The sequence below is a fragment of the Scyliorhinus torazame genome, chromosome 20 (assembly GCF_047496885.1).
Source record: "Scyliorhinus torazame isolate Kashiwa2021f chromosome 20, sScyTor2.1, whole genome shotgun sequence".
NCBI classification, from domain to species: Eukaryota; Metazoa; Chordata; class Chondrichthyes; order Carcharhiniformes; family Scyliorhinidae; genus Scyliorhinus; species Scyliorhinus torazame.
The window spans coordinates 34181137-34205506 of record NC_092726.1 but is presented as its reverse complement, the minus strand read 5'-3'; the positions used below and the strand labels follow the sequence as shown (position 1 = coordinate 34205506).

General features: G+C 51.2%; 2 protein-coding genes across 2 annotated transcripts in view; one reads left to right on the top strand and one right to left on the bottom strand.

Moving 5' to 3' along the window:
- mrpl18 (mitochondrial ribosomal protein L18) overlaps nt 1-9000 on the top strand; it is a 10583-nt gene extending 1583 nt beyond the window's left edge. Inside the window, exons 2-4 of the mRNA XM_072486085.1 lie at nt 242-426; nt 8250-8487; nt 8832-9000. Of these exons, the coding sequence (XP_072342186.1) occupies nt 242-426; nt 8250-8487; nt 8832-8903 (495 nt within the window). The 3' untranslated portion in view covers nt 8904-9000. The remainder of the gene's footprint in view (nt 1-241; nt 427-8249; nt 8488-8831) is intronic.
- LOC140397044 (equilibrative nucleobase transporter 1-like) overlaps nt 1-24370 on the bottom strand; it is a 446298-nt gene that overhangs the window by 186435 nt on the left and 235493 nt on the right. The gene's annotated exons all lie outside the window — the stretch shown is intronic.

The window sequence follows — 24370 nt, the reverse complement described above, 5'->3', positions numbered from 1 at the left end:
TTGCACATACCCCAACTGATCGACGACATGGGCATCACATTCACTGAACCCATTGACCATAAGGGAAATCATTCACCCCGAGGGACTCGGTGACTGAGGTTCAAACAGAATCGTGTCTTTCCAAATCCCGGCCACCCCCATCGGCTGACCGCTCTCACAACAATCCAGCAGCAACTGATTTCAGCATGGGGTTTGCCATTGCTGGATTTCCTGCTAACCCCCGCCCCTCTCTCTCCCCCAGGTCTGTGCTGGGTCCCGGCATCGCTCCCCACTCGCTAAACCAGAGCAACATCCTGACACGGCTGAGAATGGAGTGGTCACAGCCCGGTTCATCAACCGCAACCCACGGAACCTGGAGCGCCTGGCCCTGGAGAGGAAAGACAAAGGCTGGCAAACCGTCTGGCCCGGCCTCACCTACTGGCACCGGTGAGAGAAACCCAGCATCCATCTCCCCTTCTTCTCAACTCACTCCATTGCCTTTTCCGTCTGTCCCTTTCTCCCACGGGGGTTATTCCAGCTTCCCTTTAAATATATCAAAACGATTCAGCTCAACCACTCCCTGGGGCAGCCATTTGCAAACGTACCAACGTGTGATCCCAGCCCCTCAAGCCTGCTCCCCATTTCTGAGCATACTGTGACCACATTCCTGCCGGCCTCCGACGACCTCTCGCCCCCCCCCGCCGGCCTCTCGCCCCCCCCCCCCCCCCCCCCCCCCCGCCGGCCTCTCGCCCCCCCCCCCCCCCCCCCCGCCGGCCTCTCGCCCGCCCCCCCCCGCCGGCCTCTCGCCCCCCCCCCCCCCCCGGCCGGCCTCTCGCCCCCCCCGCCGGCCTCTCGCCCCCCCCCGCCGGCCTCTCGCCCCCCCCCCGCCGGCCTCTCGCCCCCCCCCCGCCGGCCTCTCGCCCCCCCCCCGCCGGCCTCTCGCCCCCCCCCGCCGGCCTCTCTCGCCCCCCCCTGCCGGCCTCTCGCCCCCCCCGCCGGCCTCTCGCCCCCCCCCCGCCGGCCTCTCGCCCCCCCCCCCGCCGGCCTCTCGCCCCCACCCGCCGGCCTCTCGCCCCCCCCCCCGCCAGGCTCTCGCCCCCCCCCCCGCCGGCCTCTCGCCCCCCCCCCCCGCCGGCCTCTTCGCCCCCCCCCCCCGCCGGCCTCTTCGCCCCCCCCCCCCGCCGGCCTCTCGCCCCCCCCCCGCCGGCCCCGTCGCCCCCCCCGCCGCCGGGCCCTCGCCCCCCCCGCCGGCCCCTCGCCCCCCGCCGGCCCCTCGCCCCCCGCCGGCCCCTCGCCCCCCCCCCCCCGCCGGCCTCTCGCCCCCCCCCCGCCGGCCTCTCGCCCCCCCCCGCCGGGCCCTCGCCCCCCCCGCCGCCGGGCCCTCGCCCCCCGCCGGCGGGCCCCTCGCCCCCCGCCGGCCCCTCGCCCCCCCGCCGGCCTCTTTGTGCTTCTGATTTCCTCAGCATTTCCCCATTTAGAAAATAGTTTATGACAAATTCCTCCTTCCAAAGTGCATAACATCGCACTTTTCCACATTGTATTCCATCTGCCACTTCATTGCCCACTCTCCTAACCTGTCCAAATCCTTTTGCAGCCCCCCTGCTTCCTCAATATTACCTGTCGCTCTACAGATCTTTCTTTCATCTGCATACTTTGCAACAGTGCCTTCAGTTCCTTCTTCCAGATCATTAATGTATTTTGTGAAAAGTTGTGGTGCCAGCACCGACCCCTGAGGCAACACCACTAATCACCCGCCTGCCATCCCGAAAAAGTCCCCTTTGTCCCCACTCTCTGCCAGTCAGCCAATCCTCTATCCATGCCAGGATCTTACCCATAACACCTTGGGTCTTAACTTATTTAACAGTCTCCTATGCAGGTACACAGGTCAGTGAAAGGGGCAACACAGGTGGAGAAGGTCGTCGAGAAGGCATACGGCATGCTTGCCTTCATTGGCCGGGGCATTGAGTATAAGAATTGGCAAGTCATGTTGCAGCTGTATAGAACCTTAGTTAGGCCACACTTGGAGTATAGTGTTCAATTCTGGTCGCCACACTACCAGAAGGATGTGGAGGCTTTAGAGAGGGTGCAGAAGAGATTTACGAGGATGTTGTCTGGCATGGAGGACATTAGCTATGAGTAGCGGTTGAATAAACTCGGTTTGTTCTCACTGGAACGAAGGAGGTTGAGGGGCGACCTGATAGAGGTCTACAAAATAATGAGGGGCATAGACAGAGTGGATAGTCAGAGGCTTTTCCCCAGGGTAGAGGGGTCAATTATTAGGGGGCATAGGTTTAAGGTGCGAGGGGCAAGGTTTAGAGGAGAGGTATGAGGCATGTTTTTTTACACAGAGGGTAGTGGGTGCCTGGAACTCGCTGCCCGAGGAGGTGGTGGAAGCAGGGACGATAGTGACATTTAAGGGGCATCTTGACAAATATATGAATAGGATGGGAATAGAGGGATACGGACCCAGGAAGTGTAGAAGATTGTAGTTCAGTTGGGCAGCATGGTCGGCACGGGCTTGGAGGGCCGAAGGGCCTGTTCCTGTGCTGTACATTTCTTTGTTCTTCATGCGGCACCTTGTCAAAGGCCTTCAGGAAATGTAAATAAATCACGTCCACTGGTTCTCCTTTGTCTAACTTCCTTGTTACCTCCTCAAAGAACTCTAATAGATTTGTCAGACACGACCTCCCCTTGACGAAGCCGTGCTGACTCAGTCCGATTTTACCATGCACTCCCAAGTACTTTGCGATCTCATCTTTAGTAACAGACTAAAATCTTACCAATGACTGAAGTCAGGCTAACCGGCCTATAATTTCCCGTCTTCTGCCTCTCTCCCTTCTTAAACAGTGATGTTACATTCGCCGCTTTCCAGTCCTCTGGGACCCTTCCTGCCTCCAGTGATTCCTGAAAGATCATCACTAATGCGTCCACAATCTCCTGAGCGAATCTTTTATAATCCTGGGCTGTAGTCCATCCGGTCCAGGTGACTTATCCACCTTCAGACCTTTCAGTTTCCCCAGAACCTGCTCCTTAGCGATGGTCACTGCACTCACCTCTGCCCCCTGATTCTCCTGGAGCTCTGGCATCCCACTGGTGTCTTCCACCGTGAAGACTGATGCAAAGTAACTATTCAGTTCCTCTGCCATTTCTTTGTTTTCCATTATTACTTTTTCCTCTCTCTTACCTTTTAAATGGGCTGCCCCTTATTTTTAAGCTGTGAGCCCCCCCCCCCCCCCCCCCCCCCCCTCCCCCCCGGTTCTTGATTCTCCCACAAGAGGAAACACCCTCTCCACATCCACCCTGTCAGTACCCCTCAGAATCTGACATGGTTCAGTTAAGTCCCCTCTGCCTGTTCCTAATAGAACATAGAACAATACAGCGCAGTACAGGCCCTTCGGCCCACGATGTTGCACCGAAACAAAAGCCATCTAACCTACACTATACCATTATCATCCATATGTTTATCCAATAAACTTTTAAATGCCCTCAATGTTGGCGAGTTCACTACTGTAGCAGGTAGGGCATTCCACGGCCTCACTACTCTTTGCGTAAAGAACCTACCCCTGACCTCTGTCCTATATCTATTACCCCTCAGTTTAAGGCTATGTCCCCTCGTGCTAGCCATTTCCATCCGCGGGAGAAGGCTCTCACTGTCCACCCTATCTATCCCTCTGATCATTTTGTATGCCTCTATTAAGTCTCCTCTTAACCTTCTTCTCTCTAACGAAAACAACCTCAAGTCCATCAGCCTTTCCTCATAAGATTTTCCCTCCATACCAGGCAACATCCTGGTAAATCTCCTCTGCACCCGTTCCAAAGCCTCCACGTCCTTCCTATAATGCGGTGACCAGAACTGTACGCAATACTCCAAATGCGGCCGTACCAGAGTTCTGTACAGCTGCAACATGACCTCCTGACTCCGGAACTCAATCCCTCTACCAATAAAGGCCAACACTCCATAGGCCTTCTTCACCACCCTATCAACCTGGGTGGCAACTTTCAGGGACCTATGTACATGGACACCTAGATCCCTCTGCTCATCCACACTTTCAAGAACTTTTCCATTAGCCAAATATTCCACATTCCTGTTTTTCCTTCCAAAGTGAATCACCTCACACTTCTCTACATTAAACTCCATTTGCCACCTCTCAGCCCAGCACTGCAGCTTATCTATATCCCTCTGTAACCTGCTACTTCCTTCCACACTATCGACAACACCACCGACTTTAGTATCGTCTGCAAATTTACTCACCCACCCTTCTGCGCCTTCCTCTAGGTCATTGATAAAAATGACAAACAGCAACGGCCCCAGAACAGATCCTTGTGGTACTCCACTTGTGACAGAACTCCATTCTGAACATTTCCCATCAACCACCACCCTCTGTCTTCTTTCAGCTAGCCAATTTCTGATCCACATCTCTAAATCACCCTCAATCCCCAGCCTCCGTATTTTCTGCAATAGCCTACCGTGGGGAACCTTATCAAACGCTCTGCTGAAATCCATATACACCACATCAACTGCTCTACCCTCGTCTACCTGTTCAGTCACCTTCTCAAAGAACTCGATAAGGTTTGTGAGGCATGACCTACCCTTCACAAAGCCATGCTGACTATCCCTGATCATATTATTCCTATCTAGATGATTATAAATCTTGTCTCTTATAATCCCCTCCAAGACTTTACCCACTACAGACGTGAGGCTCACCGGTCTATAGTTGCCGGGGTTGTCTCTGCTCCCCTTTTTGAACAAAGGGACCACATTTGCTATCCTCCAGTCCTCTGGCACTATTCCTGTATCCAATGACGACATAAAAATCAAAGCCAATGGTCCAGCAATCTCTTCCCTGGCCTCCCAGAGAATCCTAGGATAAATCCCATCAGGTCCCGGGGACTTATCTATTTTCAGCCTGTCCAGAATTGCCAACACCTCTTCCCTACGTACCTCAATGCCATCTAATCTATTTACCTGGAGCTCAGCATTCTCCTCCACAACATTATCTTTTTCCTGAGTGAATACTGACGAAAAATATTCATTTAGTATCTCGCCTATCTCTTCAGACTCTACACACAACTTCCCATCCCTGTCCTTGACTGGTCCTACTCTGTCCCTCGTCATTCGCTTATTCCTGACATACCTATAGAAAGCTTTTGGGTTTTCCTTGATCCTTCCTGCCAAATACTTCTCATGTCCCCTCCTTGCTCGTCTTAGCTCTCTCTTTAGATCCTTCCTCGCTACCTTGTAACTATCCATCGCCCCAACTGAAACTTCACACCTCATCTTCACATAGGCCTCCTTCTTCCTCTTTAACAAGAGATTCCACTTCTTTGGTAAACCACGGTTCCCTCGCTCGGCACCTTCCTCCCTGCCTGACCGGTACATACTTATCAAGAACACGCAGTAGCTGATCCTTGAACAAGCTCCACTTATCCAGTGTGTCCAAAACTTGCAGCCTACTTCTCCACCTTATCCCCCCCAAGTCACGTCTAATGGCATCATAATTTCCCTTCCCCCAGCTATAACTCTTGCCCTGCGGTGTATACTTATCCCTTTCCATCCTTAACGTAAACGTCACCGAATTGTGGTCACTGTCCCCAAAGTGCTCACCTACCTCCAAATCCAACACCTGGCCTGGTTCATTACCCAAAACCAAATCCAATGTGGCCTCGCCTCTTGTTGGCCTGTCAACAAACTGTGTCAGGAAACCCTCCTGCACACACTGTACAAAAAACGACCCATCTAATGTACTCGAACTATATCTTTTCCAGTCAATATTTGGAAAGTTAAAGTCTCCCATAATAACTACCCTATTACTTTTGCTCTTATCCAGGATCATCCTCGCCATCCTTTCCTCTACATCCCTAGAACTATTTGGAGGCCTATAGAAAACTCCCAACAGGGTGACCTCTCCTTTCCTGTTTCTAACCTCAGCCCATACTACCTCGGAAGATGAGTCCCCATCTAGCATCCTCTCCGCCACCGTAATACTGCTCTTGACTAGCAGCGCCACACCTCCCCCTCTTTTGCCTCCTTCTCGGAGCTTACTAAAACACCTAAACCCCGGAACCTGCAACATCCATTCCTGTCCCTGCTCTATCCATGTCTCCGAAATGGCCACAACATCGAAGTCCCAGGTACCAACCCATGCTGCCAGTTCCCCTCCTTATTTCGTATACTCCTGGCATTGAAGTAGACACACTTCAAACCACCTACCTGAACACTGGCCCCCTCCTGCGACGTCAAATCTGAGCTCCTGACCTCTATACTCTCATTCTCCCTTACCCTAAAACTACAATCCAGGTTCCCATGCCCCTGCTGCATTAGTTTAAACCCCCCCAAAGAGCACTAACAAATCTCCCCCCCAGGATATTTGTGCCCCGCAGGTTCAGATGTAGACCATCCTGTCTGTAGAGGTCCCACCTTCCCCAGAAAGAGCCCCAGTTATCCAGAAATCTGAATCCCTCCCGCCTGCACCATCCCTGTAGCCACGTGTTTAATTGCTCTCTCTCCCTATTCCTCATCTCACTATCACGTGGCACGGGCAAAAACCCAGAGATAACAACTCTGTTTGTTCTAGTTCTGAGCTTCCATCCTCGCTCCCTGAAAGCCTGCCTGACATCTTTATCCCCTTTCCTACCTATGTTGTTAGTGCCAATGTGGACCACGACTTGGGGCTGCTCCCCCTCCCCCTTAAGGACCCGGAAAACACGATCCGAGACATCACGTACCCTTGCACCTGGGAGGCAACATACCAAACGTGAGTCTCTCACGCTCCCACAAAATCTCCTATCTGTGCCCCTGACTATAGAGTCCCCAATTACTAATGCTCTGCTCCTCTCCCCCCTTCCCTTCTGAGCAACAGGGACAGACTCTGTGCCAGAGGTCCGTACCCCATGGCTTACCCCTGGTAAGTCGTCCCCCCCACAAGTATCCAAAGCGGTATACTTGTTTCTCAGGGGAACGACCACAGGGGATCCCTGCACTGACTGTTTTTTCCCCGTCCCTCTTACAGTTACCCATCTATCTCCAATCTTTGGTGTAACTAATTCCCTGAAGCTGCTATCTATGACCCCCTCTGCCTCCCGAATGATCCGAAGTTCTTCCAACTCCAGCTCCAGTTCCCTAACTCGGTCTAGGAGGAGCTGGAGATGGCAGCACTTCCTGCAGGTAAAATCAGCAGGGACACTAACGGCATCACTCACCTCAAACATCCTGCAGGAGGAACATTGCACTCCCTTCCCTGCCATCCCTCTAACTTTCTACCAAGATCTGGCTAACAGAGGAGGAGGGCGGGTGGGACCTTAGAAGCCTTCCTGTTCTAAACTCCAACGGTACAAGCCCAGCCTCCCCAACCCTTTCCTCCCACAACTCCCCCTTTGCTGGTGCTAGCTTTCCACACACTTCCCCGCTCTCTGGCTCGGGATTTCTTCGGAATTCCCGATGTGTTTTATTCGTGACTGTCTTGTTTTCTGGTCCTCCGTTCTGGTCTCACCTCAGAACATGGAAACGTTTTCTCATTGTCAAACCTACCCATGTCACCCAGGTCACAGGAAGTTCCCCTCCTGCCTATGAGTCAAAAGGTCGAAGTTGAAGTCCCAATCCAGCTCCATCATCACCTCCCCGCTCTCATATTCTATACCTCGGCTAATAAAGGCAAGTATCCCATCTGCCTCCTTAACCCCCTTATCTACATGTCCTGCTGCCTTCAGCGATCGATGGACATGTACCCCAAGGTCCCTCTGGTCCCCCCAAAATGCATCACTTGACACATTTTTCAGGGTTATATCCCATTTCTCACTGTTCTACCTATCTGACCAGCCTGTCTAAATCGCTAAATCTTTCACCTCACTATTTACCACACAAATGTTCCTGCCACTTGCAAATTTTCTGATCATACCCCCCCCACACCCACACATTCCTGTTTGGATCATTAATGTACACTACAAACTGCAAGAAGGCAGCCAGCACCAGACCCTGCGCAACACCACAGAACACTGGCTTCCAGTCACATCGACAACCTTCGACCGTCACACTCTGCCTCCGACACCGAGGCAGCTTTCGATCCGATTTGCTGAATCACCCTTCATCCCACGAGCTCTTACCGTCTTGATCAGTCTGCCATGTGGGCTCTTGTTGAAAGCCTTGCTGAAGTCAACTACACTACCCTCATGTACCCACCTCCTCGGAAAATGTCAATCGTATCTGTGAGCAGGAGGTCACCGAGGTCATCGGGCCCTGCTAATCTGTCATTCTTATTGTTGGCTCCTGTCAGGCTGCGCTTCCGGAAGACCCAGCGACATGTTACGGCCTACGTGGAGGCAGTTGGGAGTGGGGGCAAGGCTGTGATCTCGGCCTCGACCCAGGAGTGGGCCATCAAGAAGCACCTGTCCAGCACCCGGGATGTGGCTGCGGCCCAGAACGTAGGCCGTGTGCTGGCCCAGCGCTGCCTAGAGGCCGGCATCGCTTACCTCACCTTCCGAGCCATTCCCTGGGAATATCGGGCCGAGTCGGTGAGTGCCGATTGGTTGCCAGGGAGGGGCGTGAGATCATTGAGGCGGGGGGGGGGGGGGGGATTATAGATCCCGGGAATGATCGGGTGGAGTGGGAGGCTTGTGGTAAAGGAAGAAACAATCCATGCAACAATTGATTGAGGGGAGGTTGATGGTTGACTGGGAGAGGCATCACAGTCCTGATTAGGAGGGTGGGCTGGTTGACTTAAGCGAGGAATCACAGATTCCGGGTTTGGGAGAGGGAGGGCTAATGAACCAAAGGAGGAATCACAGTCGCAGTGTTGGTGAGGGAGGGGAAGGACAAGTTAAGGATCTAATCGCCTTTCTGTCTCTCAAATCGGCAGGTCCAACGATTCCGGTCTGCGATGAAAGATGGCGGGGTGATACTCAGTGAACCACAGAGAGTGCACCAGTGACCGATCGAGTCAGGAAGGTGCCTGCGGGTGAGATGAGCCGCACAGACATAGACACAGACACCTATCTTGCAATAAACTAAAGGATTCTCCCTCTGGACTGATGTTGGTTTCCTGATTGCCTCCCAGAATTCTGTTCATCACTTTCCCATTCTGTGCTGCAAGACTGGTCAATTCGGGCGCAGGCTGAGTAGTGAGCTTCACAAGCAGAGAGCAGGGCGATCTCCCCGCACCAGCCTGTTCTGAGTTTGTGAGTCGCGCCTGGCGAGCTTCTGAATGGCCTTCTCCTGTTCCCGTGGAATAAACATCGGGGACTGACCTTGGTTCCTGTGGAACAGGCTCACGAGGGGTTGAATGGCCCGTGTTCCTGTGAGATATTCTTGAGGGGGATGGATAGCCCCTTGTTCCTGGCGTTTAGACATATCGGATCTAAATGGCTCCTGTTCCCTTGGGATAGACTTAAGGTGCTTAAATAGTTCCCCTGTTCCTGTGGGATATGCTTAAGAGGCTGAATGGCCTCCTGCTCCTGTGGGATAGACTTGAGAGGCTGAATGGCCTCCTGATCTGTGGGGTATAATCGAGGGGGCTGTATGTCGTCCTCCTGTTCCTGGGGATAGACTCGAGAGGAACTAAATTGCTTCCTCGTGTTCTCCTAGGATAGACTTAGGGGGACTGAATGGTCTCCTCTTCAGTTGAGGTATGGCTCGAGGGGCTGAATGACCTCCTTGTTCCTGTGGGATAGACTCGAGGTGGATGAATGTTCTGTGGGAGAGGCAAGATTGGCTGAATGGCCTCCTGTGGGATCAACTCGGAAGGGCTGAGTGATGTGTGGGATAGACCCGATGGGCTGAATGGTCTCCTGTGGGATAGGCATGAGGGGCTGAATGGTCTGTGGTGGAGGGTAGATGGGCTGAATGGTCTCCTGGGGGATAGCCTCGAAGGGCTGAATGGTCCCCTGGGGGAGAGCCTCGAAGGGCAGAATGGTCCCCTGGGGGATAGCCTCGAAGGGCTGAATGGTCTGTGGGAGAGGCGAGATGGACTGAATGGTCTCCTGTGGGAGAGGCTAGATGGGCTGTGGGATAGGCTCGAAGGGCTGGATGGACTCTGCCCTCATGTAACAGGCAGAGGCATTGACTACTCTCCCTTCGTTTCCGTGCCACAGGCCCCAATGACAGAATATCGCGTCAGTGTGTGTCGGAATGTATCAGTATATACTCGACTGTGTGTGTCGGAATGTATCCGTATATGCTCGTGGGTGTGTCTGAATGTGTCAGTATATACTCGAGTGTGTGTGTCGGAATGTATCGGTATATACTCGAGTGTGTGTGCGTCTGAATGTATCCGTATATACTATCGTGTGTGTGCGTCTGAATGTATCAGTATATACTAGAGTGTGTGTGTCTGAATGTGTCCATATATGAAATGAACACCCCTTATTGTCACAAGTAGGCTTCAAATGAAGTTACTGTGAAAAGCCCTCAGTCACCACATTCCGGCGCCTGTTCGGGGAGGCTGGTACGGGAATTGAACCGTGCTGCTGGCCTGCCTTGGTCTGCTTTCAAAGCCAGCGATTTAGCCCAGTGTACTAAACCAGCCCATATACTCGAGTATGTGTGTCTGAATGTATCAGTATATACTAGAGTGTGTGTCTGAATGTATCAGGAAATACTCAAGGGTGTGTGTGTCTGAATGTATCAGTATATACTCGAGTGTGTGTGTGTGTGTGTGAATGTATCGGTATATACTCTAGTGTGTGTGTGTGAATGTATCAGTACATACATTCAGACACACACACACTCAAGTATGTACTGATACATTCAGACACACTCAAGTATATACTGATACAGTCAGAGACACACACACACTCAAGTATCAGTGTATACTCGAGTGTCTGTGTCTGAATGTATCAGGATGTACTCGAGGGTGTGTGTGTGTCTGAATGTATCAGTATATACTCGGGTGTGTGTGTCTGAATGTATCAGTATATACATGAGGGGATGTGTGTGTGAATGTGGGTGTGTGTGTGAATGTGAATGTATCAGTACATACTCGAGTGTGTGTGTGTCTGAACGTATCAGTATATACTCGAGTGTGTGTGTGTCTGAATGTATGTACTGATACATTCACACACACACACACACACTCGAGTATATACTGATACGTTCAGACACACACACCCTCGAGTACATCCTGATACATTCAGATACACTCGAGTATGTAGTGATACATTCAGACACACACTCGAGTATATACTGATACATTCACACACACATACACACTCAAGTATCAGTATATACTTGAGTGTGTCTGTGTCTGAATGTATCAGGATGTACTTGAGGGTGTGTGTGTCTGTGTGTGAATGTATCGGTACATATTGAGGGTGTGTCTGAATGTATGTACTGATACATTCACACAGACACACACGCCCTCGAGTATGTACTGATACATTCAGACACACTCGAGTACATCCTGATCCATTCAGACACACTCGAGTATGTACTGATACTTGAGTGTGTGTGTGTCTGAATGTATCAGGATGTACTCGAGTGTGTATGTCTGAATGTATCAGTATATACTCGAGTGTGTGTGTGTCTGAATGTATCAGTATATACTCGAGTGTGTGTGTCTGAATGTCAGGATGCACTCGAGGGTGTGTGTGTCTGAATGTATCAGTACATACTTTTGTGTCTGTGTGTGTCTGAATATATCGGTATATACTCGCGTGTATGTGTGTGTGTCTGAATATATCAGTATATACTGTGTGTGTGTGTGTGTCAGTATATACTCGAGGGTGTGTGTCTATGTATCAGTATATACTCGAGGGTGTGTGTCTGAGTATCAGTATATAATCGAGGGTGTGTGTCTGACTATCAGTATATACTCGAGGGTGTGTGTCTGAATGTATCCGTATATACTCGAGTGTATGTGTGTGAATGAGTCAGTATTGTTACGGGCCAGGGTTTAGAAAACTCCAAAGTATATCATGGAGTTCACCTGACCCACGACTTTTAATAGATTTTGGTTTTGGGGAGCACAAGGGTCCACTCTCCAGGTGTTATGCAGCAGAGACCTTAAGTATTTTTAAAACAAAACAATGTTTATTCAATGAACTTAGTTAACATTTTATAAACACACGGTATTCATCTTATCAACACACAGTCTTCATCTTGTCAAATATCAACACAGGTAACCCCACAGATAGAATACTCTATAGGTAACCCTGAATACCTTTCCCAGCAACATCCATAAGTTAAACCCTGTTTAACAAAGACAGCAGGTTTAAATTCTCTACAGAAAAAGGTATTACTTTGAAATCATCAAGTGCGCTGAAGACATTTTTTAGCTTGTAGAGAGAGAGATCAGAACACCTGTTTGCTTTGAATGCAACTCTCCAACACTGAAAACAAAACCAAAAACAGCCACAAAGCAGGTTTTCAAAACGAAAGTAAAAGACAAAGAGCCCAGCTCCACCCACATCACTGCAGCTATTTTAATAAACATCCACTTCTCAAAGGTACAGCCACATGACACCATCCCCCAAGAAAAAAAATAAACCATCAACTTCCAAGATGTTTTTTTTCACCTTTTAACTTTCCTTTAAGAAATACTGACAGTAAAATAGTTTTTTGTTTCTCAAAGCAAAAACACACAAACTTGTATAATAACATAGTCTATTTTAGTTCTTCTTCCTCCACCGAACCAGCTTCTCTTTATCACATTTGTGACAAAGCATCGGCACATGTATTATATTTAAATGAAATGGCTGTAACAATAAACTCCATCGAAACAGTCTGGCATTGTTATTCCGCAATCGCTCCAAAAATATCAATGGATTATGATCAGTATATATATATATATATATATAACTGTGTCAGAAGGATTGCTGGTCACAAAAATGTGAAAATGTTGCAACGCCAGCACCAAGCTCAAAGTCTCCTTTTCAATCATTGAATACTTCTTCTGGTGCGTATTTACTTTCTTCTAGTCCTTCGTCGTCGCCTTATAGAAGCACCGCACCCACACCCATATCACTTGCGCCAACAGCCACTTTGAATGGTTTGGTATAATTTGGGATGGCTAACACAGGAGCAGTGGTTAACAGAGCCTTCAGGCTGTCAAAGGCCTGTTGGCACTCTGCTGTCCACTGGAATTTGCGACGCCGCTTGAGCAAGTCCGTCAGTGGAGTGACCACACCGCTAAAATTCGGTACAAATTTCCGGTAAAATCCACTCATGCCAAGAAATCGCATTATTTCCCTTTGTGTCGCGGGTATTGGAAACTCCCCAATAACTTTTGTTTTCACATCCCATGGGACCATTCGACCCTGTCCGATTGTATGGCCAAGGAAAGTGACTTGGGCCTTTCCAAATTCACTTTTGGCTATGTTTATCACCAAACCCGCCTCCTGAAGTCGATCGAATAGCTCCATCAGATGCTTCAAATGTTCTTTCCATGTCTGGCTAAAAGTTACCAAATTGTCGATGTATACCGCACAATTGGGTAATCCTGAAACAACTTTGTTAGTTAACCGTTGAAATGTGGCTGGGGCGTTTTTCATGCGAAATGGCATAACTTTGAATTGGTATATACCATCTGGAGTCACGAAAGCTGAAATCTCCTTTGCCCCTTCGGATAAAGGTACCTACTAGTAACCTTTTAAGTAAATCCAGTTTTGGAAATAAAAGCTGATTGTCCCACTTCCTCATTGCAATCCTCCAAGCGTGGGATAGGATAAGAGTCCATTCTTGTAACTGCATTAACCTTTCTGTAGTCCACACACAACCGTTGGGTGCCGTCTGGTTAAGGTACCATCACTATGGGTGAGCTCCATTGGCTGCAACCCATTTCAATTATAGCCACGGTAGGCTATTGCAAAAAATACGGAGGCTGGGGATTGAGGGTGATTTAGAGATGTGGATCAGAAATTGGCTAGCTGAAAGAAGACAGAGGGTGGTGGTTGATGGGAAATGTTCAGAATGGAGTACAGTCACAAGTGGAGTACCACAAGGATCTGTTCTGGGGCCGTTGCTGTTTGTCATTTTTATCAATGACCTAGAGGAAGGCGCAGAAGGGTGGGTGAGTAAATTTGCAGACGATACTAAAGTCGGTGGTGTTGTCGATAGTGTGGAAGGATGTAGCAGGTTACAGAGGGATATAGATAAGCTGCAGAGCTGGGCTGAGAGGTGGCAAATGGAGTTTAATGTAGAGAAGTGTGAGGTGATTCACTTTGGAAGGAATAACAGGAATGCGGAATATTTGGCTAATGGTAAAGTTCTTGAAAGTGTGGATGAGCAGAGGGATCTAGGTGTCCATGTACATAGATCCCTGAAAGTTGCCACCCAGGTTGATAGGGTTGTGAAGAAGGCCTATGGAGTGTTGGCCTTTATTGGTAGAGGGATTGAGTTCCGGAGTCGGGAGGTCATGTTGCAGCTGTACAGAACTCTGGTCCGGCCGCATTTGGAGTATTGCGTACAGTTCTGGTCACCGCATTATAGGAAGGACGTGGAGGCTTTGGAGCGGGTGCAGAGGAGATTTACCAGGATGTTGCCTGGTATGGAGGGAAAATCTTATGAGGAAAGGCTGACTGACTTGAGGTTGTTTTCGTTGGAGAGAAGAAGGTTAAGAGGAGACTTAATAGAGGCATACAAAATGATCAGGGGGTTGGATAGGGTGGACAGTGAGAGCCTTCTCCCGCGGATGGATATGGCTGGCACGAGGGGACATAACTTTAAACTGAGGGGTAATAGATATAGGACAGAGGTCAGAGGTAGGTTCTTTACGCAAAGAGTAGTGAGGCCGTGGAATGCCCTACCTGCTACAGTAGTGAACTCGCCAACATTGAGGGCATTTAAAAGTTTATTGGATAAACATATGGATGATAATGGCATAGTGTAGGTTAGATGGCTTTTGTTTCGGTGCAACATCGTGGGCCGAAGGGCCTGTACTGCGCTGTATTGTTCTATGTTCTATGCTGTTTTGAAGCATACTTTCAATTTCTTTGTTAACCTGAGCCAATTTTAAAGGGTTAAGTCTATATGGATGTTGTTTAATTGGAACAGCATTTCCCACATCTACATCATGTATAGCCATTTTAGTACTTCCCAACTTATCTCCACAAACTTGCCCATGTGATATCAATAACTCTTTCAGTTTGTGTTTCCTCTGGAAGGCAACTCAACAATTTATCCCAATTTTTAAGAACATTATCCTTTTCCAATTTAATTTGAGAATGTCAAATTCAAAGTCATCTGGATTTGGTTCTTCACTTTGAGTTAGAATCATTAAAGACTCCTCCTTTTGCTCTCCTTCCCTTTCAAAGTACTTTTTGAGCATCTTCACATGACACAATCGGTGAGTTTTGCTTCTATCTGGCGTTCTTACCACATAATTCACCTCACTTAATTTGCTTTCAATCTGATAAGGCCCACAAAACGTTGCTTTTAAAGGTTCACCTACCACTGGTAATAATACTAAAAATTTGTCTCCACTGGCAAAACTACAAACTTTTGCTTTCTTGTCCGCTACCCGTTTCATCACATTTTGTGCAACTTTTAAATGTTGTCTAGCCAATTCACCTGCTCTATTTAATCGTTCTCTAAAATTTGACACGTAATCCAATAATGTAAGTTCTGATTTCTCACTCACCAATTTTTCCTTATTCAATTTAAGTGGTCCTCTTACCTCATGACCAAAAATTAGTTCAAAAGGACTGAATTTGGTTGATTTATTAGGTGCATCCCGAATTGCAAATAGTACGAATGGAATTGCTTTATTCCAAACCGCTGGATAATCTTGGGAATAAGTCCTCAATAGGCTCCCTGCGATTCTGGATGGTATTCAGTTGATTTAAATTTTTTTTATTCCTAAGCTATCCATAACTTTTTGAATAACCTTGAGGTAAAATTCGATCCTTGATCCCATTGTATTTCTGTGGGTCGTCTATATCTAGTAAAGAATTGAAGTAACTCCTCCACAATCTTTTTAGCTGTAATATTGTGTACTGGAATGGCCTCTGGAAACCTAGTAGACACACCCATTACAGTCAAAAGATATTGATTCCCACTTTTCATTTTAGGAAGGGGTCCAAGCAATCAATTCGGACCCTTGTAAAAAGTTCCTCAAATACTGGAATGGGTATTAAGGGTGCTGGTGTTATCACTGCTTGAGGTTGCCCTATCACGTGACATGTGTGACATGATTGACAACATTTTACTGCATCTTTATGTAGTCCAGGCCAATTAAAATATTTTTGGATTTTAGCTTGAGTTTTCCATACTCCCGAATTACCTCCTCCTGATACCTCGGGTGTTACTGGCAACACCTCCTTTCTGTACCCTACCGACAATACTAGTTGATGAACTTCTGCCCACTTTTCATCTGCCTGCATATGTAAAGGTCGCCATTTCCTCATCAAGCCATCACTTTTACGGTAATAACACTCTGGTATACATGCAGATTCCTCTTAAGTGTATGCTTTCTAATACATCCGTTTTATTTCTATCTGTTGTACTTCCGCCAATTTTCCTGAACTAAAAATATCCGCCTCATCGTCCACCTGTTTTTTCCAACCATCTGATAAAAAATTGTTTCTGATAATTGCACTTCACCTTTATCTTCACTCTGATTTCTCCTCTTGTCTAAACCTGTGACTTTGCGACCATTTTACGATGCAATCAGGAAAAACCCAAGGATATTCGACTTCAACACTTCAGTTGTCTGATTTTCCACTGACTTATCAACCACAGTGGGCATCACTCCCAGCTGCGATCCAGCTACATCATTACCCAAGATAAACTGTATTCCTGGACAAGATAGTTTCTCTATTCCTCCTACTACCACTTCACCACTCTTCACTGGACTTTCCAACCTTACCTTATATAATGGAACACTACTCTTCTCACCCTGAATTCCACATATTACCACCTTTTCTGGCAATATTCCTCCCAAACTAAATACCTCCTCATCTCTTACCATCAATGATTGACTAGCTCCCGTATCTCTTAAAATTGTGACTACTTTACCTGCTCTCCGGATACACATGAGTAAACTTTATCCCCACAAGTAAATTCTTTAAAGAGATCTGGCACCTTCTTATCAATCACCTCTTGATCAGGCTGCACAATCTTTTGCACCTTCTTCACGTCACTTGGGCTTTCCATTACCACTTTAACACACCCCACTGTCTTATCCTGTTTTACCACATCAGCCTTCCCAGTGCTTTTCTTCAACCACCTATACTGTGACTTTACATGGCCTAGTTTATTACAGTGAAAACATTTGAAACTTTCCTTTTCCACACTCATGGATTTCTTTTTTAATCTGAGATGCACTCATTATCTCCCACCAGATCACCTTTACTTTTACCACTTGAGTATTTCTCATGTCCCCAGTTTCTATCCCTCACAGGCTGAAACTGATGTTGGAAACCAAGCTTTGATTTATGAACTAATTCATAATCATCTGCCATTTCTGCTGCTCATGCTGCAGTTTTAACCCTCTGCTCTTCCACATGAGTTCTCACTACATCAGGAATTGAATTTTTAAACTCCAAAAGTATAATTTCTCTGAGAGCTTCATATGTTTTGTCTATTTTCAAAGCCCTTATCCACCTATCAAAATTACTCTGAGCCTTTCAAACTCCATGTATGTTTGACCAAATTCTTTCCTTAAATTTCTAAACCTTTGTCTGTAGGCTTCAGGCATTAGTTCATATGCACCCAAGATGGACTTTTTCACCTCCTCGTACGACCCAGATACCTCCTCCGGTAGTGATGCAAACACTTCACTAGCTCTATCTACCAGTTTTGTTTGAATCAGTAATACCCACATGTCCTGTGGCCATTTCATTTGTTTAGCCACCTTCTCAAATGAAATCAAAAAGACTTCTACCTCCTCATCAAACCTTGGCAATGCTTGCACATATTTAAATAGATCCCCACCAAGCCTTCGACTATGACGCTCTTTCTCACTATCCTCATCACTATCATCCAACTGTACCTTTCCCTTTATGCCTGCCAATTTTAACTGACTGTCATGTTTCATGGCCATTTTCTGAAGTTCAAACTCTCTCTCTTTATCTTTTTCCCAGATCTGTATCTCCCTTTCTCTTTCTTTTTGTTCTGCGAGGGCTATTCTTTCTTTTTTCCTTTCTTCTCTCTTTTCTCTCTCCCGTATTCAAGCTGCTTTAATTCTTTCTCCTGTTCCATTTGTTTAATTAGTAACTGAATTTTTGCTATTTCCAATGAGTCAAACTGTATCTCAGGCTACTTTAAATGCTTAGCCACCACCATAATTAACTCATCTTTTTGCATTTTGTCAGGTAATGTTAACTGCAATGTTTTTGCCAAATCTAACAGTCTGCTTTTAGTCTCTGTCCATAAGGTACTGCGTGTGACCGTCTCCACCCCCATAAATTTCAGAGCCTCTGAAAGAGCCATTGTCCACAACACACTCCCCACTTAAAATAAAATACCACACCTGAAAAGCAACCACAATATGCTCATCCCTCACTGTCTTTAAGTTCACTAAGCCAATCCAATAGATAGACTTTTATCACGCTCGAGCTCCCAATTTGTTATGGGCCAGGGTTTAGAGAACCCCAAAGTGTATAATGGAGTTCACCTGACCCACAACTTTTACTAGATTGTGGTATGGGGAGCACGCGGCCCACTCTACAGGTGTGGTGCAGCAGAAATGAAAAAGTATTTTTTAAAAGCAAAACAATGTTTATTCTATGAACTCAAGTTAACCTTTTTTAAAACATACAGTGAACATCTTAGCAACCATTAATTCAAATACAACCCCCTAAGAATACAACACTAAGTAATGCTTAATAACGTCCCAAACAACATCCAGAAGACAAAAGAAACACCTTTGAACAGAAGCACATTAGGTTTACATTCACTCCTGAGAACATTTATAATTTTGAATTCATGAAATGATCAAGAGATAGTCTTTTCATGGCAGAGAGATCACCAGTACACCTGCTCTGTCTGGCTTCAGCTCCAACACTGAAAACGAAACTAAAACACACCCTGGAGCAAGCAGCCTAAAACGAAAGTAAAAAAACTGACAGACAGCCCAGCTCCACCCACTCTCTGACATCACTGCAGTAGGAAACACCCATTTCTTAAAGGTACTCTCAGCACAGATATTTATATACCCACCCATTTCTTAAAGGTACTCTCACATGACAGAATGTATCAGTATATTCTCGTGTGTCTGAATGTTTCAGGATATACACGGGTGTATGTATCAGGATGTACTTGAATGTGTGTGTCTGAATGTATCTCTGATTTTCTATGTGTGTGTGAGGGGGTGTGTGTATGGGGGTGGGGTTGAGTGGGTGTGTGTGTTTGTGTGGGAGGGTGACTAGTGTGTGGATTGGGGGGTGTGGGGGAGGGTGGTGTGGGTGTTTGTGTGGTGGGGGAGGGGAGTGGGGTGTATTTGGGGGGTGGTGGTTGTTTGTGCGGGGGGGAGTGTGGGGTGTGTTTGGGGGGTGGTGGGGGAGTGTGGGGTGTGTGTGGGGGAGTGTGGGGTGTGTTTGTGGGATGTGTGTGTATGGGGGGGGGGGGAGTGTGGGGTGTGTTTGGGGGTGGTGGTGTGTGTGGGGTGTGTTTGGGGGGTGGTGTGTGTGTGGGGTGTGTGTGGGGTGTGTGTGGGGGAGTGTGTGGGGGAGTGTGTGGGGGAGTGTGTGGGGGGTGTGTGGGGGGTGTGTGGGGTGTGTGTGGGGTGTGTGTGGGGTGTGTGTGGGGGAGTGTGGGGTGTGTGTGGGGGAGTGGGGGAGTGTGGGGTGTGTTTGCGGGATGTGTGTTGTCGGGTGTGTTTGGGGGTGGTGGTGTGTGTGGGGTGTGTTTGGGGGTGGTGGTGTGTGTGGGGGAGTGTGGGGTGTGTGTGGGGGGTGGTGGGGGAGTGTGGGGTGTGTGTGGGGGAGTGTGGGGTGTGTGGGGTGTGTGTGGGGGAGTGTGTGGGGGGAGTGTGGGGGGGGAGTGTGGGGGGGGAGTGTGGGGGGGGAGTGTGGGGGGGGGGTGTTTGGGGGTGGGGGTGTGTTTGGGAGGGTGGGGGTGTGTGCGGGGTGTGTTTGGGAGGGTGGGGGTGTGTGCGGGGTGTGTTTGGGAGGGTGGGGGTGTGTGCGGGGTGTGTTTGGGGGGGGTGGGGGTGTGTGGGGTGTGTGGGGGAGTGTGGGTTGTGTTTGGGGGTGGTGGTGTGTGTGGGGGAGTGTGGGGTGTGTTTGGGGGGGTGGTGTGTGTGGGGGAGTGTGTGGGGGAGTGTGTGGGGGGGTGGTGTGTGTGGGGGAGTGTGTGGGGGAGTGTGTGGGGGAGTGTGTGGGGGAGTGTGTGGGGGAGTGTGTGGGGGAGTGTGTGGGGAGTGGTGGGGGTGTGTGTGGGGGAGTGTGGGGTGTGTTTGTGGGATGTGTGTGTGTGTGTGTGTGTGTGTGTGTCGGGGGGGGGGGGGGCGGGGGGAGCGGGGGTGAGGTGAGTGTACATGAGGGTGTGTGAGAGCCTGTGTGCATGGGCACATGACTGAATATGTTTAAAGACTCCCAAAGCCTCAATTTCGGGCCTGTGTTCGCTATTTTGCACTTCACCTGCAAACAGGAACGCCGGGATCCTCCCGACACCTGCAGCCGCCCGCAGGTTGCGTGCCGCAGTTTGACAATCGCTGCCCTGGAAGAAGGGCATCAATGTGCACAGATCCACTCTCCACCCCCACACCGCAGATCCACCCCCACACCACAGATCCACTCTCCACCCCCACACCACAGATGCACTCTCCACCCCCACACCGCAGATCCACCCCCACACCACAGATCCACTCCCCACCCCCACACCACAGATCCACTCTCCACCCCCACACAACAGATCCACTCTCCACCCCCACACCACAGATCCACTCTCCACCCCCACACCACAGATCCACTCTCCACCCCCACACCACAGATGCACTCTCCACCCCCACACCGCAGATCCACCCCCACACCACAGATCCACTCCCCACCCCCACACCACAGATCCACTCTCCACCCCCACACCACAGATCCACCCGCACCCCCACACCACAGATCCACCCCCACCCCCACACCACAGATCCACTCTCCACCCCCGCACCACAGATCCACCCCCACACCACAGATCCACTCCCCACCCCCACACCACAGATCCACTCCCCACCCCCACACCACAGATCCACTCTCCACCCCCACACCACAGATCCACTCTCCACCCCCACACCGCAGATCCACCCCCACACCACAGATCCACTCCCCACCCCCACACCACAGATCCACTCTCCACCCCCACACCACAGATCCACTCTCCACCCCCACACCACAGATCCACTCTCCACCCCCACACCACAGATCCACTCTCCACCCCCACACCGCAGATCCACCCCCACACCACAGATCCACTCCCCACCCCCACACCACAGATCCACTCTCCACCCCCACACCACAGATCCACCCCCACCCCCACACCACAGATCCACCCCCACCCCCACACCACAGATCCACTCTCCACCCCCGCACCACAGATCCACCCCCACACCACAGATCCACTCCCCACCCCCACACCACAGATCCACTCCCCACCCCCACACCACAGATCCACTCTCCACCCCCACACCACAGATCCACCCCCCACACCACAGATCCACTCCCCACCCCCCAGATCCACTCCCCATCCCCAGATCCACTCCCCACCCCCACACCACAGATCCACTCCCCACACCACAGATCCACTCCCCACACCACAGATCCACTCCCCACCCCGCAGATCCACTCCCCACCCCCCCACACCACAGATCCACTCTCCACCCCCACACCACAGATCCACTCTCCACCCCCACACCACAGATCCACTCCCCATACCACAGGTCCACCCCCCACACCGCAGATCCACTCCCCACCCCCACACTGCAGATCCACTCCCCACCCCCACACCGCAGATCCACTCCCCACCCCCACACCGCAGATCCACTCCCCACCCCCCACACCACAGATCCATTCTCCACCCCCACACCACAGATCCACCCCGACACCACAGATCCACTCTCCACCCCCACACCGCATATCCACTCCCCACCCCCACACCGCAGATCCAGTCCCCACCCCCACACCGCAGATCCACTCCCCACCCCGCAGATCCACTCCCACCCCCCACACCACAGATGCACTCTGCACCCCCACACCACAGATCCACCCCCACACCACAGATCCACTCTCCACCCCCACACCGCAGATCCACTCCCCACCCCCACACCGCAGATCCACTCCCCACCCCGCAGATCCACTCCCACCCCCCACACCACAGATGCACTCTCCACCCCCACACCGCAGATCCACCCCACCCCGACACCGCATATCCACTCCCCACCCCGCAGGTCCACTCCCCACCCCCCACCCCGCAGGTCCACTCCCCACCCCCCACACCACAGATCCACTCTCCACCCCCACACCACAGATCCACTCTCCACCCCCACACCGCAGATCCACTCCCCACACCACAGATCCACTCCCCACACCACAGATCCACTCCCCACACCACAGATCCACTCCCCACTCCGCAGATCCACTCCCCACTCCCCACCCCGCAGATCCACTCCCCACCCCCCACACCACAGATCCACTCTCCACCCCCACACCACAGATCCACTCTCCACCCCCACACCACAGATCCACTCTCCACCCCCACACCACAGATCCACTCTCCACCCCCACACCGCAGATCCACTCTCCACCCCCACACCGCAGATCAATTCCCCACCCCCACACCGCAGATCCACTCCCCACCCCCACACAGCAGATCCACTCCCCACCCCCACACAGCAGATCCACTCCCCACCCCCACACAGCAGATCCACTCCCCACCCCCACACCGCAGATCCACTCCCCACCCCGCAGATCCACTCCCCACCCCCCACACCACAGATGCACTCTCCACCCCCACACCACAGATCCACTCCCCACCCCCACACCACAGATCCACTCCCCACCCCCACACTGCAGATCCACTCCCCACCCCCACACCGCAGATCCACTCCCCACCCCCACACCGCAGATCCACTCCCCACCCCCCACACCACAGATCCATTCTCCACCCCCACACCACAGATCCACCCCCACACCACAGATCCACTCTCCACCCCCACACCGCATATCCACTCCCCACCCCCACACCGCAGATCCAGTCCCCACCCCCACACCGCAGATCCACTCCCCACCCCGCAGATCCACTCCCCACCCCCCACACCACAGATGCACTCTCCACCCCCACACCACAGATCCACTCCCCACTCCGCAGATCCACTCCCCACCCCGCAGATCCACTCCCCACTCCCCACCCCGCAGATCCACTCCCCGCTCCCCACACCGCAGATCCACTGTCCCACCCCCACACCACAGATCCACTCTCCACCCCCACACCACAGATCCACCCCCACACCACAGATCCATTTTCCACCCCCACACCACAGATCCACCCCCCACACCACAGATCCACCCCCCACACCACAGATCAACTCTCCACCCCCACACCGCAGATCCACTCCCCACCCCCACACCGCAGATCCACTCCCCACCCCGCAGATCCACTCCCCACCCCCCACACCACAGATGCACTCTCCACCCCCACACCACAGATCCACTCCCCACCCCCACACCACAGATCCACTCCCCACCCCCACACCACAGATCCACTCCCACCCCCACACCACAGATCCAATCCCCACCCCCACACCGCAGATCCACTCCCCACCCCGCAGATCCACTCCCCACCCCCCACACCACAGATGCACTCTCCACCCCCACACCACAGATCCACTCCCCACCCCCACACCACAGATCCACTCCCCACCCCCACACCACAGATCCACTCCCACCCCCACACCGCAGATCCACTCCCCACCCCCACACCGCAGATCCACTCCCCACCCCCACACCGCAGATCCACTCCCCACCCCCCACACCGCAGATCCAGTCTCCACCCCCACACCACAGATCCACTCTCCACCCCCACACCACAGATCCACCCCCACACCGCAGATCCACTCTCCACCCCCACACCGCAGATCCACTCCCCACCCCCACACCGCAGATCCACTCCCCACCCCCACCCCCACACCGCAGATCCACTCCCCACCCCGCAGATCCACTCTCCACCCCCCACACCACAGATGCACTCTCCACCCCCACACCACAGATCCACTCCCCACTCCGCAGATCCACTCCCCACTCCCCACCCCGCAGATCCACTCCACACCCCCCACACCACAGATACACTCTCCACCCCCACACCACAGATCCACTCTCCACCCCCACACCGCAGATCCACTCTCCACCCCCACACCACAGATCCACTCTCCACCCCCACACCACAGATCCACCCCCACACCACAGATCCACCCCCCTCACCACCGATCCACCCCCCTCACCACCGATCCACCCCCCACACTACAGATCCACTCTCCACCCC